At 31.9% G+C, this 16,227-nt stretch overlaps 1 protein-coding gene across 2 annotated transcripts in view; it reads left to right on the plus strand.

Moving 5' to 3' along the window:
* LOC127730368 (RNA-binding protein 5-like) overlaps window positions 1-16,227 on the plus strand; it is a 35,505-nt gene that overhangs the window by 14,941 nt on the left and 4,337 nt on the right. For both annotated transcript variants that reach the window (XM_052238749.1, XM_052238751.1), the window contains exons 12-18: window positions 1,345-1,429; window positions 1,760-1,851; window positions 2,107-2,271; window positions 2,776-2,928; window positions 3,629-3,682; window positions 3,936-4,172; window positions 14,618-14,778. In XM_052238749.1, the coding sequence (XP_052094709.1) occupies window positions 1,345-1,429; window positions 1,760-1,851; window positions 2,107-2,271; window positions 2,776-2,928; window positions 3,629-3,682; window positions 3,936-4,172; window positions 14,618-14,778 (947 nt within the window). The remainder of the gene's footprint in view (window positions 1-1,344; window positions 1,430-1,759; window positions 1,852-2,106; window positions 2,272-2,775; window positions 2,929-3,628; window positions 3,683-3,935; window positions 4,173-14,617; window positions 14,779-16,227) is intronic.

The raw sequence follows: 16,227 nt of genomic DNA on the forward strand, positions 1-16,227 counted from the left end.
ACATTGAACAAAAACGGTCCAAATTTCAACTTTATTACATTACATCAAACATTGAATTCTACATATTCTTTGATATATTGAAATTAACAAACAATTTAGTTTATGGATATTCCACCATAATAGGTAAATTAATTTTTTTCCAGTTCTTACACCACATTCATCCTGTGTCAGAAACCTATGCTGTGTCAAATATTTAATGACAATCCAAAGTCATAGCTGTATCAAGCTTGAATTTTGTGTCCATACTTGCCCCAACTGTTCAGGGTTCGACCTCTGCGGTCGTATCAAGCTGCGCCCCAGCGAAGCATTTTATTGCTTTATATGAATATAAAAAAAAAATACCACAGAATCACTTTTTTTCAAAAGATCATGTCATTTTGTTGATGGGGGAAAAAACCAGGAAATACTCACTTCTACCCATTCAGACAAATATAAAAAAACAGATCTTTGGTCAATTCAAGATATTTAGATGATGAGAAAATAAAATGAAATACACTGACTTCATTACTAACAATAATACTGGGGTGTATGATCCTATGTCAGGTTTTTAACAAATGAATAGTAATAGATTTGTTCAAGGTGTCATATATAAAATAATGCTAATTTTATTTTGTTACAAGTACTAGATGAAGGTGTAGACATGATTGGGTTTATCTATTTGACACAATGCAAACTGATTGATTTTAATAATTTAGGAGGGGGTCTTTCAGCAATATGACCTTATTTTGTGTTAAATCATGACAAATGCAGAATATGGTGTTTTTAAATTCTATCCATGTACCTGCTGATCACCCAAAGCTACAATAAAAAGAATTTGAATCAAAAGAGGAATCTGTTTAAAAAAAGACCCTGAAAATCATGTTATTGGTGTACATGTATGTTTGCCATGATACATTGATGATTCTCTTAAAATTATAGCTAATGACACTGCAGCCATTGTTCTTAAACAAAAAAAGATTCATTAAAGGAACACTTAATTCATAAAATTCTGTAAAATGTCAGTTGTTACTAAACTTTGTAAAAAATGAAAGAAGAATGTATCTGAGGACACGAATGCCCCTGCTCAAGCTTTGCAATTTTCCAAGTTTTAAAGGGCATAACTCTAGAACCATAAGTGACTCACTGCCCAAATTCGAACTCTGCGAGTTTTGGTTCTTAGCATTGTGTATGAGTTTCATAAAATTTGGATGAGGAAAGAGTGCGGAAATTCAAAATTTTTCAATTTTCCAAGTTATAAAGGGGAAGAACTCTAGAACAGTAATACTTAATGCCCCCGTTGCCTATGGCAGAGGCTTAAAAACCTAGACTTAACATACATTGTGGAAATCTTTTATTACATTTTAGGTTAAAGGCCAAGTACCAGAGTTAAATGTTGTTACTCAAGATCAGTCACTGTCTCAACAAAGTGGACCAGAATATCAAGTATATCGTAAGTTCACTTCAGATATTTATGAAGTAGTATAGGCGGAGTGATTACACAGGAGAAGATATGTTAAGGCCACTTTTTGAGTACCTTGAATACGAAAATCAAAAACTATTATAAATCTACCAAATAACATCCTTCAGATGGTCATAAAACATCAGTCGTAAATTTGGAATATCCTCATTTTGAGATCTTGAGGACTCGTATGAAAATAAGAAAAGGTCGACAAGGAGAAGCGCACAGTTGTTTCCCAGAGGAATTCTGACAACCTGCTGGAAAATCCTACCTAGTTTGTTTTTGCATTTGTGTTTTATCTTGAATTGTTTGTTTTTGTAGCTCCACCAGATGTATCACAATATCAATATGAAGAAACATCAGGATACTACTATGATCCCTCAACTACACTTTATTATGATGCAAGCACGCAGGTAATTTGTTGTATTATATCTACCAACTTCAAAGTAACAAGATTATTATATACAGTCGTTACCATGTACATTTTGTGTATGTCTTTCTCAAAAATCAAATGTTTTCACTATAAATGAGAATGTTAGATAGATATTTGAAGTTTCAAATCAAGAAAACAAGTTTTGATATTACAGAGAATATACCATATTTGCATTTTGGTAATAGTAGGGTCAAAAGAACACAGATTGCATAACTAGATGATTATATTTTTTTAGTACTACTACAATGCTCAGACAGGACAGTTTTTGTACTGGGATGCAGATAAGTTTACTTACCTTCCTGCTCCTAATGGGGATGAAAATTCCAGTAGAGATGGCGATCAGAGAAAAGAACCCAGGGATAAAAAGGAGAAAGTTAAAGTAGCAAAGAAAATTGCTAAGGTATTGTTCAAGAAAAAGAAACCTGTTGGTGTTTCATATAGTTAATTATAATTTTAACTTGAATGACCAGCATAAGGCATAATGTAATAATAGTTCTGCATAAGATTCAAGATAAAACACCAATGTAAAAGTAAATATGCAGCTTTTTTGTATAACTGGTGGTTTTATTAATATTCATGTTCATAGTGATCTTTCAACTAGGCAATGATTTGATAATACTGTTATGTGATCTTTATAAAATATCATTAGGATTTTTTTTTATACTTTATTTATTGTAAAATATTCTGTCCTAATTTGACAACCCTTCTATCTATAAGGAAACAAGTGATTTTGGCATGCTATGGATCCTGTTACTAGATATGCATGCTTATATTATGCTAAGAGTTTCAATGCAATTGAGCCTAGTTAATAATTTTCCGCAATACTTTTGGACAATTGCAAGTGCTCATGTCAAATCCTTAAGACATGACACCGTAAAATACAATTGCTATCTGTATATTTCAGGATATGGAGAAATGGGCAAAGACTTTAAATGCACAGAAAGAAACAATTAAACACTTTAATAAGACATTTCAAACTATATCGGGTGTTAGGATTATGGATGATAAAAAAGAATCGGCAACAGCAGATGCTGGCTTTGCTATCCTAGAAATGAGTGTAAGTATATCTACAGTAATCTACACATGTAGTGATATAAGTCATACGTTCTTCAGTGAACTAGTTCTACATTTAAAGGCATTGCTTATCAATTTAGCAATGAAATATAAAATGTTTGAATAGGATAAATATTGATATAAGGCACTTGAAAACTTACAAATGTATTTTACTCGCAAGGTTTTCACATCAATCCTTGTAATATCCATGTAAAATTGTGTTTGAATCATTTTATGATTTAAATGTTTTTTGTTTGATTTTTTTGTCATTTTATGTTAATTAACCAGCAATCAATCAGTGTTATTCCTGTTTTTGTTGGTTTAATGAGGTCAATCTTTATGATCTGCTTGCCATATCATACCTTCAAATTTGACAGATAGTGGTATTATCATTTTTTGTTTTTAAAAATTGCATCAGTAAAAAACTCCTTTCACTAGGTAAACTACCTCATCTGTAACAGTTGCATTGTCATGTTCTACAAAGTATATAAAACATACAAATTTAACACAATTGATTGTATTTGTAATATAAAAGTCATGTATGTGTTCAATTTTCACAAATGTTTTGTTTACTTCGTGTAAAATATCAGTTAGTATAATATGGGTGCAACCAGATGACTTTTTTTACTTGAAACACACTACTTTATATATAGACCCTCAAATATGCATTGCATGTTGTTACATATTCAATATTTTCATTATAGGTTAAAGGTGGATTGGTTGAAGATAAAAAGTTAATGCCACCACCACCATTTCTGGTAAGTTGTAATGATTTTTTTAGCTTACATCTCATGCTCATGCTCTATTGATAAGTTTTAAATGGGTAAATGCTTGATATTATCTTATATGAATCTGGTTAATTTAGAATAAGAAAAAATAATCTTTTATCTGTATCTGCAAATTTATATAGTACAGATCACTTCAATTTTTAACAAAAAATATTTAATAACTTTTTTTATATAGAAAAAACAAAAATATCTTTTTTCTGAAATTAAAATTTGTGTAATTTAGAGTGGCGGTCCTGCAAATCAGACTCAATCTCCAACAACACAGTCTGCAAGTGCTGCAGGTTTAGTAGCTTCATATGGTGGTGATAGTGATTCAGATGGGGAGGAAGATTCACAAGGGGGTGGTGTAGATGAAAGCAAATTGACAGACTGGAACAAATTAGCATGTTTGTTGTGCAAGAGACAGTTTCAGACCAAAGAAATCTTGGTAAAGCATCAACAGATGTCCGGTTTACACAAAGTAAGTAAACATTTACTTCACATGGTGAAATCTTAGTAAAGCACCAACAGATGTCGGGTTTACACAAAGTAAGTATACATTTACTTCACATGGTGAAATCTTAGTAAAACATCAACAGATGTCAGGTTTACACAAATAGCCTAGTCAATTTAGCTCTAAAATCATTCAACCTGCAACTAATTGCAACACAAGGTTTTTTTAGTGCAAATTTCAATATAGACTTGTACTAACAACATACTAAAACTATACAATGATATAATTTGCGGAAAAGGTTATTTTGGGGTGAAATATGTGGTTTTTAGAGAAAAAATGCTGAAAACTGGAAAAGAAGAAAAATTGTTATTTATGGTTACATTTTTAGACCTAAAGCTCGTTGAAGACAGGAAACCTTATGTTATAGAGTATTATGTAGTCCTCTAGTTATTATTATTATTCATATTGAAGTAATTTTGAGGTGAAATGAGTGATTTTTAGAGAAAAAACGCTGAAAACTGGAAACGTAGAAAATCTCCGTTGCTAATGGTTAATATTTTTGAAATTTGATCTATATAGAAAAAAGAACATACTAGTTTATGTTTTATTTGTGAAGTCCTTTTGTTATCAATATTAATATTTGGGTAATTTTGGTTGAATATATGTTTTAAGACCGAAAACCCGGAAAACTGGAAATGAAAATATCTCGGTTATTGATGGTTAAAACTTTCAAATTGGGATCTAAACAGAAAATAGAGAATACTATCTGATGTTTATCTTAAGAAGTCCTATAGTTATTGGTATTTAAAAAATTGTAATTCTTGTGTAAAATGTGATTTGTAGAGAAAAATTGTGAAAAATGGAAATAAAAAACTCGATTATTCATGGTTAAAACTTTTAACATAGGATCTTTATAGGCATACTATATTATCTTATGTTTATCGCATATGTATTCCCCTTGTTATCGATATCAATAATAATCAATTTGGTGTGTGAAATATTTTGTTTTACACACTAACTACAAAACAAGAATATATCCATAGTACACGGATGCCCCACCCGCACTATCATTTTCTATGTTCAATGGACTGTGAAATTGGGTCAAAACTCTAATTTGGCATTAAAATTAGAAAGATCTTATCATAGGGAATATTTGTACTAAGTTTCAATATGATTGGACTTCAACTTCATCAAAAAATACCTTGACCAAAAACTTTAACAAAAAACTTTAATCTGAAGACGGACGAACGAACAGACGCACAGACAGAAAAACATAATGCACTTAAGTGAGGGGCATATAGAAGGAAAATTTTAAAATCTTGGTTATTTCTAGTTAGATTTTAAAAAACGAAAAAATGGAGAATGGAAACAGGGAATTTGTCAAAGAGAAAACAAGGCCACTAATGGGTCTTTAACATAGCAAGTAAATCCGGCACACGGAGGTGGGCTTCAGCTGACCCCTTAATTATGTTGTACACTAGTTCAGCAAAATGGACACCACCCTAAACTCCAGTACATACAAATGAACCAAAATTATCACACAAAAAAAAACACACACAAGACAAACAAAGGCTAGAGGTTCATGACTTGGGATAGGTGCAATAATGTGGCAGGGGTAAAACATGTTGTGTGAGAACTAAACCCTCCCCTAGTTTCTCTATACAATATAGAATAAACAAACACACAGTAAAACTCAGTTTTAAATATGTGCATTTTGTGGAAGTTTGAAATTTTATCTTGTTTCGGTTATGTATAAAATTTATAGTAATTACACGTGTAGGTATAATAAACAAAAAATGAGTGTGTTCAAAAATAACTCTTAATCAGTTTGGTTACTGACTTTGATTTTGTCATGTTAATTGCTGGAGAAAGTCATTTTTCTAGTGCCCTTGTATCGTCATTGACTGTCTTTGGATTGCATAAAGTCACAGTTAAACACAGACGATGTGATTGCAGATTTCTCTTAATGTGTTGCTAATTTTATTTAGCAAGCCCAGCAATATCCACGTTTAATTTCAGATGTATAAGCTTTTTAAATTTAGGAACATATACTAGTTCACTGAATTAGCATTAAATAAAGGCAACAGTAGTATACCGCTATTCGAAATTCATAAATCGATTGAGAAAAAAAACAAATCCGGGTTACAAACTAAAACTGAGGGAAACACATCAAATATAAGAGGAGAACAACGACACAACAGAAACTCAACACTAAAATGCAACACACACAAAACGAACTATTATATAACAATGGCCATTTTCCTGACTTGGTACAGGACATTTTAAGAAAAAATGATGGGTTGAACCTGGTTTTGTGGCTAGCCAAACCTCCCGCTTTTATGGCAATGTTAAATATAACATTAAAATGACATGATTACATAACAGGACTACAATACAAATAAATGGCAGAACATACAGGACAGAGACACACACAAATAATAGCTATCAAAAGGTATACCAGGCTTACAATTTAATACGCCAGACGCGCATTTCGTCTACATAAGACCCATCAGTGACGCTCAGATCAAAAAAGTTCGAAAGCCAAAACAAGTACAAAGTTGAAGAGCATAGAGGACCAAGAGTTCCAAAAAGTTGTGCCAAATACGGCTAAGGTTATATGCCTGGGATAAGAAAATCCTTAGTATTTAGAATAATTCATACTTTTGCAAACAGTAAATTTATAAAAATGACTATATAATAGATATACATGTTAACACCGATGTGGTGACTAACTACAGAATAAAAACGAATACGTAAAACAACCTAAATCAGCACATAAAAAAGGCAGAGCCGAACAACGTATTATATGTTAGCCGAAGAAATCGACGCACAATGTGACGTAACATTTAAATTTCTATAAATTTCCAAAAAATAGGAGAGAGTTCAAGATTAGGTTTGAAATACCGATATAACATGTATTAATAACAATGAAAATTACAATTCTTATTAATATAAAATTGTGGTAGTAATTAGATAATTAATTATATTATCAAGCTATGTCGGTATTCTAAATCAAACTGTAAACCAAATACATCGTATAAATTTAGTTGACCCAAACTAAAATCTTATAAATGAACTGGGTGGTTAATTATCGTTACCGTAACACACGAATAGAACAGAAAAAAAATAAAATTTACAACTACAAACGATAACCCATTTGACAAAATCCGATGAGAATAACAAATATAACATCAAAACTAAATTAAAAGAGGGGCAAAAGATACCAGAGGGACAGTCAAACTCATAGATAGAAAATTAAATGTAGATCTGATATTGTTTAAGGCAATTTCAAGAGCAGCTTTGTCAATACCATAATAAGTTTACCTCTAGAGCTTGAATTTAAATAGTAATTGTACTATTAAAGTGGACCAATTTTGGATGTTGAAAATGATATAAGCACTGTTGAATGAATTAATGGGATTACTTCCTGGAGGAAGTGTTAATAGCAACAACGCATTATGTGTGTACCATATAAACCTGCATGTGTGTGGTGGTCTGAAACATCAACCAAATGGTAATGACAAAGAACTAACATGGGTTGTCTGCTATATGAAAATATTATGGTCAAAGATATATATATACTTACTAGTATATAAAGAAAAGCATTACCAAGTTCTTTATTTAATATATCTCATTGAATTAATTTAAGAAAAGATAATCAGCTTTAGCCTAAGAACTGTAAAAAAATTATCATGCATCATCTGTGTATGAATTAAAATTTGTAGTATCTGTGGGCGACTTTGATGGCCAGAGATAACGTTTAGATAGTCATGTCTAATCTGAAGGTATGTCTGTTGGTTTTTGTTAGTTGTTTGGGTGCTTTCTCGTTGACTTTAAAAACCTCAAATCTCTCTTTATTCATAAATATACTCTATTACAGATATATCAATGTTAAAGACGCTGTTTATGATTCCGGAATGCTGACCTGTATTCAACTCATTTGAACGAAACTGTAAAAATATTTAAAAAAAATACACCTCATGCCAGAAGAATACAAAATTAATGTTCAGTTTTAAGGTCCACTAAACTCTATCAGTGATCTCTTGGTAGTAAGTTTGATCGCTTGCCAATGAAACCATCACTTATTATAAAATCTCCCCACTTTAAAAACATAAGAAGATGTTGTATGATTGCCAATGAGAAAACTTTCCACAAGAGATATCAATGAAGTGGGTGTGGATGTAAACAACTATAGTTCATCGTCAAAATATAAAACAAGTCAAACGAGAAACTCAAAGGCCTGGTTAATGTTAAAACAATAAACGGAAAAACAAATATGACAGACAGCAAACAATAACAACCAAGTAATAAAGGGCCACTGACTTGTGATAACTTAGTCATATTCATAGTGTGCAGGGTTAACCCTCATTGCGAGCACTCAACCCTCCAATAATCAGGAACAGTTTTTATTTAGGGGCCGGCTGAGGACCACCTTCTGGTGCGGGATTTTCTCGTTGCATTGAAGACCCATTGTCCTGGTGGCCTTCGGCTGTTATCTGCTCTTGATCTGGTCGGGTTGTTTTCTCTTTGACATACAATATTCCCCATTTCCATTCTCAATTTTATTTAAATAGCAAACAACGTAAGAACAAATTGTAAAACCCAGTAGGAAAGGGCTCAACTCAAAAAGATCAGCACGGATTAACCAAAAGGACAATGAGTTCTCATAGCTAGTCCAAAGCTTAGTAATTACAGTTGATGAATAAATACTGTTGGCACCGACTAAAATATAAATAAGTACACATCCGATTAGTAACCAAAGTGAAAAGTGGATTCAGTGTTACAGTCAAAGCTTTATTTATATGGTGTGTGAGTACTGAGATCGTCGCAAATTACATGAGTAGCTATTTGCTTCGAGGAGCCTGAAATTTTCATTTGTGAAAAAAAATTTATCATAAAATCATCTAACACTCATCTTTCTTATATTTTTTTTAAACATTGTTGGATTCTAAATCTTAACATGTTTGTTCCAGAAGGTAAATGAAAAAAATATATTGTTTTCTTTCTAAAGTTGTGGAGAAAAAATACATTAAGGTAGATTCATGGTATACCGCCATCTTGGATTGTACAATCGCAGTACACAATCGGTCTAGTTATTTGCCCAAATCTGCAAATTAGGAGACAGATTTGCAATTTATTTGTCACACTGTTTATTTATTTAAAGAAAACTTGGTGATTTATTGTATTATTCAAAATATTCCAACAAATATTAAATTTTGTGTTTTGGAATCATTTTTTTCAACTAAGCCATTTAAGGGGAGATAACTCTTTTAGTAAAAAATTACACTGGCTTGATAGGGAAATTTTTAATTTTTACTTGTAGCAAGAAAACAAGTTCGGTGACACCATTTTTTCTTTTTATTTTCTTAAAACATGTTATAAAACCTATCTTCTCACAATTTATTTCAAAATTCTATCTCATAGATTTCTTTTTATGCATACAAATGTGTTTTTTCATGAACAATCTAACCAGATTTAGGCAATTTTTAACGACTCATAGCTTGAAAAATAGCACGGTGACCCATACTTTTTATTATATTTTTGAAAAAAGCATAGTAAAATCTTCATTTTGGCAAAGTATAAGAAAATTCTTTCTCAAAAAATATATACCAATGATCTACCTTAAAGACTTTGAATCTTGCAATAACATTTTTTTTTATAAAGAACAAAACATGTGTTTCTGGAACCCCTCCCCCAACAAAAAATAAACTGTCTGTGCCTTTAACACAGGGGCAGAATTCTTTCGAATACCAAGTAAGAATGTGACTTAATTGGTAACTCTAATTCAGTACAGTTTTACATTTTTAGGTTACTTACCAACACTATTTTGGCGAACTAGATTCTTGGATTGTAAAATAGCAGAACACAATCTCGGTCTATATCTTTATTCAAATATACAAATTTTGAGACTGGAAAGTGATTCATTTGTAAAATTATTCTTTCAAATTGAAATAATTATGTATTGTATTGTATTATTTCAACTGTTTTAAAAAATACAGAACATTTTTTGTATAATTTTATTTTTTTCAACTTTGGCAAATAAGGGGAAGCAACTCATATAACCTTACTTTTACTACAAAACATTTTTATAAATTACACCACTTTCCGCAAAATATATTTTTGTATAGTTTTAGTATGTTGTTCATAGATAGTAACAGACTTGTTTTTCAGAGAAAAACTTTGTGTTGCAATTAGTTGCAGGTTGTTCACTAAATTGACTAGACTAAAAGTAAGTATACATTTACTTCACATGGTGAAATCTTAGTAAAGCATCAACAGATGTCAGGTTTACACAAAGTAAGTATACATTTACTTCACATGGTGAAATCTTAGTAAAGCATCAACAGATGTCAGGTTTACACAAAGTAAGTATAGACAGTTTCAGACTAAAGAAATCTTAGTAAAGCATCAACCGATGTCATGTTCACACAAAGTAAGTATACATTTACTTCACATGGTGAAATAAACAAGTTCTTAAGGGGAAAAAATGTTCTGAAAACTATTTAAATATGTTTCTGTTTCCTACTCAATATGATGATATATTTGCCATGTGATATAAGGATCCATTAATCAATCCAATCTTAGTGTCATTACACAACAAACAATAAGTTTGTGTTCTTTTCGCTTTTGAAAATGTGCATTTTGGTTGTGTTGTTGGGCAACTTGCTCATCGACATATACCCCACTTATGCTTTATTCATATTTTGAAATCAGTTAAACGTGAATAAATGGAAATGTGGGTATATGTTTACAAGGCAGCAACTCAACAACAAAAATAACCAAAGACAATTATAGACCATTAAACAGTCCTTAACAATTGAAATACCCCCAGGATGACTGGGGTATAGAAAAATTGTCACTTTGGTCTTCCGACAGACAATATAACCTTTGCCAAAGTGGAACATCTGTTTGACTGTCCGAGATGTATGTATTCACAGCCACTTTCAGTCGGGATGAGTGCTACGCTCTCAACACATTAAAGAACCCTTGCAACAAATCTCTGAGGGTCTATAGGTGGCCTTTTATATTGCTAAATGTCTGCCCTAGCACCCTCATTTTCCAATGGCATTTGCAATGTCCTGCCCTTCATTTCAGTGGACTCCTATAACAGGACCTATTATTCAATCAATTGTTAATTTATTCTTGTCCTGAACATGCATATTGTAAGACAAGCACTTATGAGGTTTCTAATAATGAGTGGATCACAATTTGTGAACATTCTTCCTGTAATCTCTAACTTGTCAAATCACCGCAACTTATTGTACATGTATAAATAAACATCAGTGTTCAACGGTTTCAATAAACTTTGTTTTAGTTTTTGCCAAATTGTTCAGGGAGACAGATTGTTTTAAGTTTGTTGGGTTTTTGAATCCCTGTGTATACATGTATGTATATATATCTGTTAATGTCATTTGTATGCTTTTGAGTATAAATACTAATATGTTAAAACAGACTACACTTTTTTATGTCCCTGCCGTAGCGGAGGGGGCATTAAGTTTTACCCTTGTGCGTCTGTACGTACGTACGTACGTCCCAAAATTGGTTTTCGTTCTCTAACTTGAGTTTGCCTCAACCAAATGTTATGAAACTTATACACAATGCTTATTACCACAAAATACAGATCAAATTTGAATGTTGGTAGCGTCACTCTAACTGTTCTAGAGTTATGCCCCTTTATAAATGGAAAAATTACAAAGTTTTTAGTTTTTTTCTCTTAACTTAAGTTTGCCTCAACCAAATGTTATGAAACTTATACAAAATTCTTATTACTACAAAATAAAGATCAAGTTTGAATTTTGGTGGCGTCACTTTAACCATTCTCGAGTTATGCCCCTTTATAAATGGAAAAAAATGCAAAATTTTTAGTTTCCGTTCACTAACTTAAGTTGCCTCAACCAAATGTTATGAAACTTTAATATACACAATGCTTTTTACCACAAAACACAGATCAAGTTGAATTTTGGTGGCGTCACTTTCATCATTATCGAGTTATTCCCATTTATAAATCGAAAAATTGCTAAATTTTTAGTTTCCGTTCTGTAACTTAAGTTTGCCCCAACCAAACATTATGAAACCTTTACACAATACTTATTACCACAAAACTCAGATCAAGTACAAATTTGGGTAGCGTCACTTTTATTGTTCTTGAGTTATGTCCCTTTATAATGTTGTATGCAAGTGGGGGCATCATCTGTGTCCATGGGGACACATTCTCCATTTTTATATGCCCGTTTACGGGACGTATTATGGTATACCGGTGTCTGTCTGTCCGTCCGTCCAACGTCAACATGTCGGACATTAACTCAAAAAAGCTTTAACCAATATGCATGAAACTTTGGTGAATTGTTTATATCTATTTACGTGAGCTCCCTTTCGTTTTTTTATAAATTTCAGATTTACCGTTTCAGAGTTTTGGGGTTTTATTCATTAAAAAAGGGGGGATTTTCCAGTTTTCCGACAATAACTCAAGAATGCTTTTACCAACATGCAAGAAATTTTGGTGAATTGTTTATATCTATTGACATGAGCTCCCTTTTGGATTTTTATAAATTTTCAATTTAACGTTTCCGAGTTACAGGGTTTTATTCATAAAAAAGGGGGATTTTCCAGTTTTCGGACAATAACTAAAAAATGCTTTCAACAGTTCTCATGAAACTTTGGTGAATTGTTTATTTCTGTTTAAGTAAGCTCCTTTTAGAATTTTATAAATTTTAGATTATACATTTCTGAGTAATGGAGTTTTATTCATTAAAAAAGGGGGGATTTTCCTTTTTTTGGACAATAACTCAAAAATGCTTTCAGCAGTTCTCATGAAACTTTGGTGAATTATTTATAGCTATTGATGTAATCTCCCTATTGATTTTCATGAATTTCAAATATGACATTGAGGAGAAATTGAACTTTATTTGTTTAAAGTCTGACAACAGATTTAATAAGTAATGTTCAACAGCACAGTGTATTGCACAACAGCAAGAAATCTTTAATTGAATATAAATTCAATTCATATAACCAATTTTAAGTTCTTTGACTACATTTATTCAGAAACCTATAATATGTCAAATATTTAATTACAATCCAAATTCAGACCTGTATCAAGCTTGAATATTGTGTCCATTTTTGCCCCAACTGTTCAGGGTTGGACCTCTGCGGGTGTATCCAGCTCAGGGTTCGACACTAACGCTAGTCTGCTTGCCTGAGGCTAGTAAAAATTAGGGAGGGCTAGTAAAGTTTTCATCACAGTAGTCCGACGGGCTAGTCAAAATTTTGTTTAAAACTAGGAATTTCACAAAATTTTAATTGTCAACAAATCCTAGATTTTTTGCTGACCTTTGCTGTCTTTATTGTACAGTTTATTCACGTATATTTTGATTGTCAGACATTTTTTTTAACATGAAAGGTACTTTTTGGGGAGGGGAAAGAAACGGAAACAATGAAGGTACTTAATACATTGAAAACCACGTGTGTTACAAACGCCGTGATGATTCTAATCAGAAACCTGGATCTCAAAAGTGCTTTCATAATATCAAAATAATAACATGAATACGAAATTTACATACATTACTACCGATACCATCACTGTTTGGGAAAAATTGTACAACTTATTGGGAGGAATTTTAAGCCATTTTTTTAGTAATTAGGAATTTTCTCTAGGGGAAAAAGCTGTATTTCAAATGTAATTTGAGGCAAACAATATCATTGAATTACTGTCATAAAAACAAAATTATAGGTCTCTGCAAGGATTTGTATACTATACAATTCCTTGGTCTCTGGTAAAACTATACAGATTTTTAGGAATAAAATCTTGTCCTGCAAAAAAAAAATAAACTGAAACAACAAGGGAAAAGAAGGAGTCCATGAAGAATTATGACAAAAAACAGCAAGGGCAAACCTTTCCTCTTTTGTGGGTGTATTTTTAAATCCCTAACTTATCCATCTTCATTAAAGACACTAGTAATAATGATAAGTAAAATGAGGATGATGATGAAGTAATGATCGAAAGGGGTCTTCAAAATAATTCGAACACATTCTTAATATAGATGATTAAAATATGATTTTTTTTTTTTTTTTTGGTATTTTTTATTAGCAAACCAGTGAATTTTCATGTAACAAAACGTGTTCAAAACCCTCTGGAAATGCTCCAGAACACAGGATTTAGCTTCATTTGTATCAAAATTTTCTGGGGGGGGCATGCCCCCAGACCCTCCTAGATAGGGTCGTGCCACAGGCACGACCCTCCAAGTGCCTTCGGCACTTGGAGGACTAGTGAATTGACAAGAGGACTAGTATAATAATAATTTCACTAGCCCTGCAGGCTAGTACATACATTTAGTTAGTGTCAAACCCTGCAGCTGCGCTCAGCGAAGCAGTTTATTTTAGTGTTAAATACTGTAGTGTTTTAAATCTTCAATCATATGTTTTTAACTAAAATATTGATGAATAATATAATTGCAATACTGGTGTATTGATTGTAGGAAAACTTGGAAAAGTTGTACCGATCAAAAGGTGTCAATCAAGGAGGAAATACTGATGCAGAAAAATTACAATATAGAGACCGGGCTAAAGAGAGGAGGGAAAAGTATGGAATACCACCACCACCAGAACCAAGGAATAAAAGACCAGAAGTACCAGCTGTGTAAGTTAATTTATACACTTAGAACTATTTTGAAAGATATATTTCCTTTTTCAACTCAATCACACCAAAGGTCATTTATTTGTAAAATACATATATATATAAAAAAAAGGAGATGTATTATGATTACCAATGAGACAACTATCCACCAGAGTTCAAATGAAGTGGATGTAAGCAATTATAGGCAACTGTACGTCCTTCAACAATGAGAAAAACCCATACTGTAAAGTCTGCTATAAAAGGCCCTGACATGAAAAATATGAAATAATTCAATTGAGAAAACTAATGCCCTAATTTATAACAAAAAAAATTAGAAAAACAAATATGACAAACAAGAACCATAGGAAATGAATTGCTTATAAGCTAGGCATATGTTACATGATCATTACCTCTTTGTTTTCAGTTAATACCTGCATTAAGTCAAGTTAAGTTTAATGTTTGTCAGACCCTACCTTAAAGTTTTGAGTGAAATTAGATATTGCTTGGAGAAGTAGAAAATATTTTAATGAAAGATCAAATCTAGAAGTCTTTTATTATTACAGTCGATTACGGTTATTTGCATAGCCTATTTGTCAGACAAAATTATGCAATTAAGCAGAGTATGCTTATATTCAAAATGCTAAATTACGGAGTTAAATAACATCGACAGTAAAGATCAGTAAAGGAAATTCCTGAAGAAAGATGAACGGCAATAATCCACTTACAACATGTTGAATGTTGATTTATTCTAATAAAAGTTATAAGTCTAGTGTTATCCATGTTTTTGTATTTTGTATTCTTTTAATAAAGTTTATAAACACAATTTGTTTTAGTTTATTTGCGTACCGACGTTTCCTTTACCTGGGATACAAAAAAATAGATTTGTTTCTATGACCCGTACAATGTACATCATTACGCTTTGATTAAAATAAACTCTTCAACTATACTACACAGTTTATTATCATTTTTAACAATAAATAATGAACTGCCTTTGATATGCAGTATTTACCGCTGGCACAGTGATGTAACACTGTTTCTTTAACCTCGTTAGTTTCATATATGCAAAGCAGTATTAAAACAGGTAAAGGGGCCCTGTACGGGTTATTTGCTGGACACAAGTGTTGAACGTGTGAAAATATAATAATTAGAAGTGAATGCTCTTTTCCAAAAATAATAAAAATAAATGATTGACGAATAAAATTCTTCAACCATATATAAATGCCATGCAATATTTAACATAAATGCAAATCACCCCAAGCCGAATTGCGAGAGTACACATTGGATGGTCTTTCAAAGTAAATAAGCCGGCGTTTTTGTTCTAAAATTCACCCCAAATGTAATCTATGGACAATGCTTAAAATCCAATCAATAATTAACACCTTTTGGGATAGAATGGTCATGTTTTTACAACAATTACCTGTTTGACATTTTATGACCTCGAGGCTTAAAATAGAACATGGGAAACTTCACCTG

This window comes from Mytilus californianus, unplaced genomic scaffold (genome assembly GCF_021869535.1).
Source record: "Mytilus californianus isolate M0D057914Y unplaced genomic scaffold, xbMytCali1.0.p SCAF_1, whole genome shotgun sequence".
NCBI lineage: Eukaryota > Metazoa > Mollusca > Bivalvia > Mytilida > Mytilidae > Mytilus > Mytilus californianus.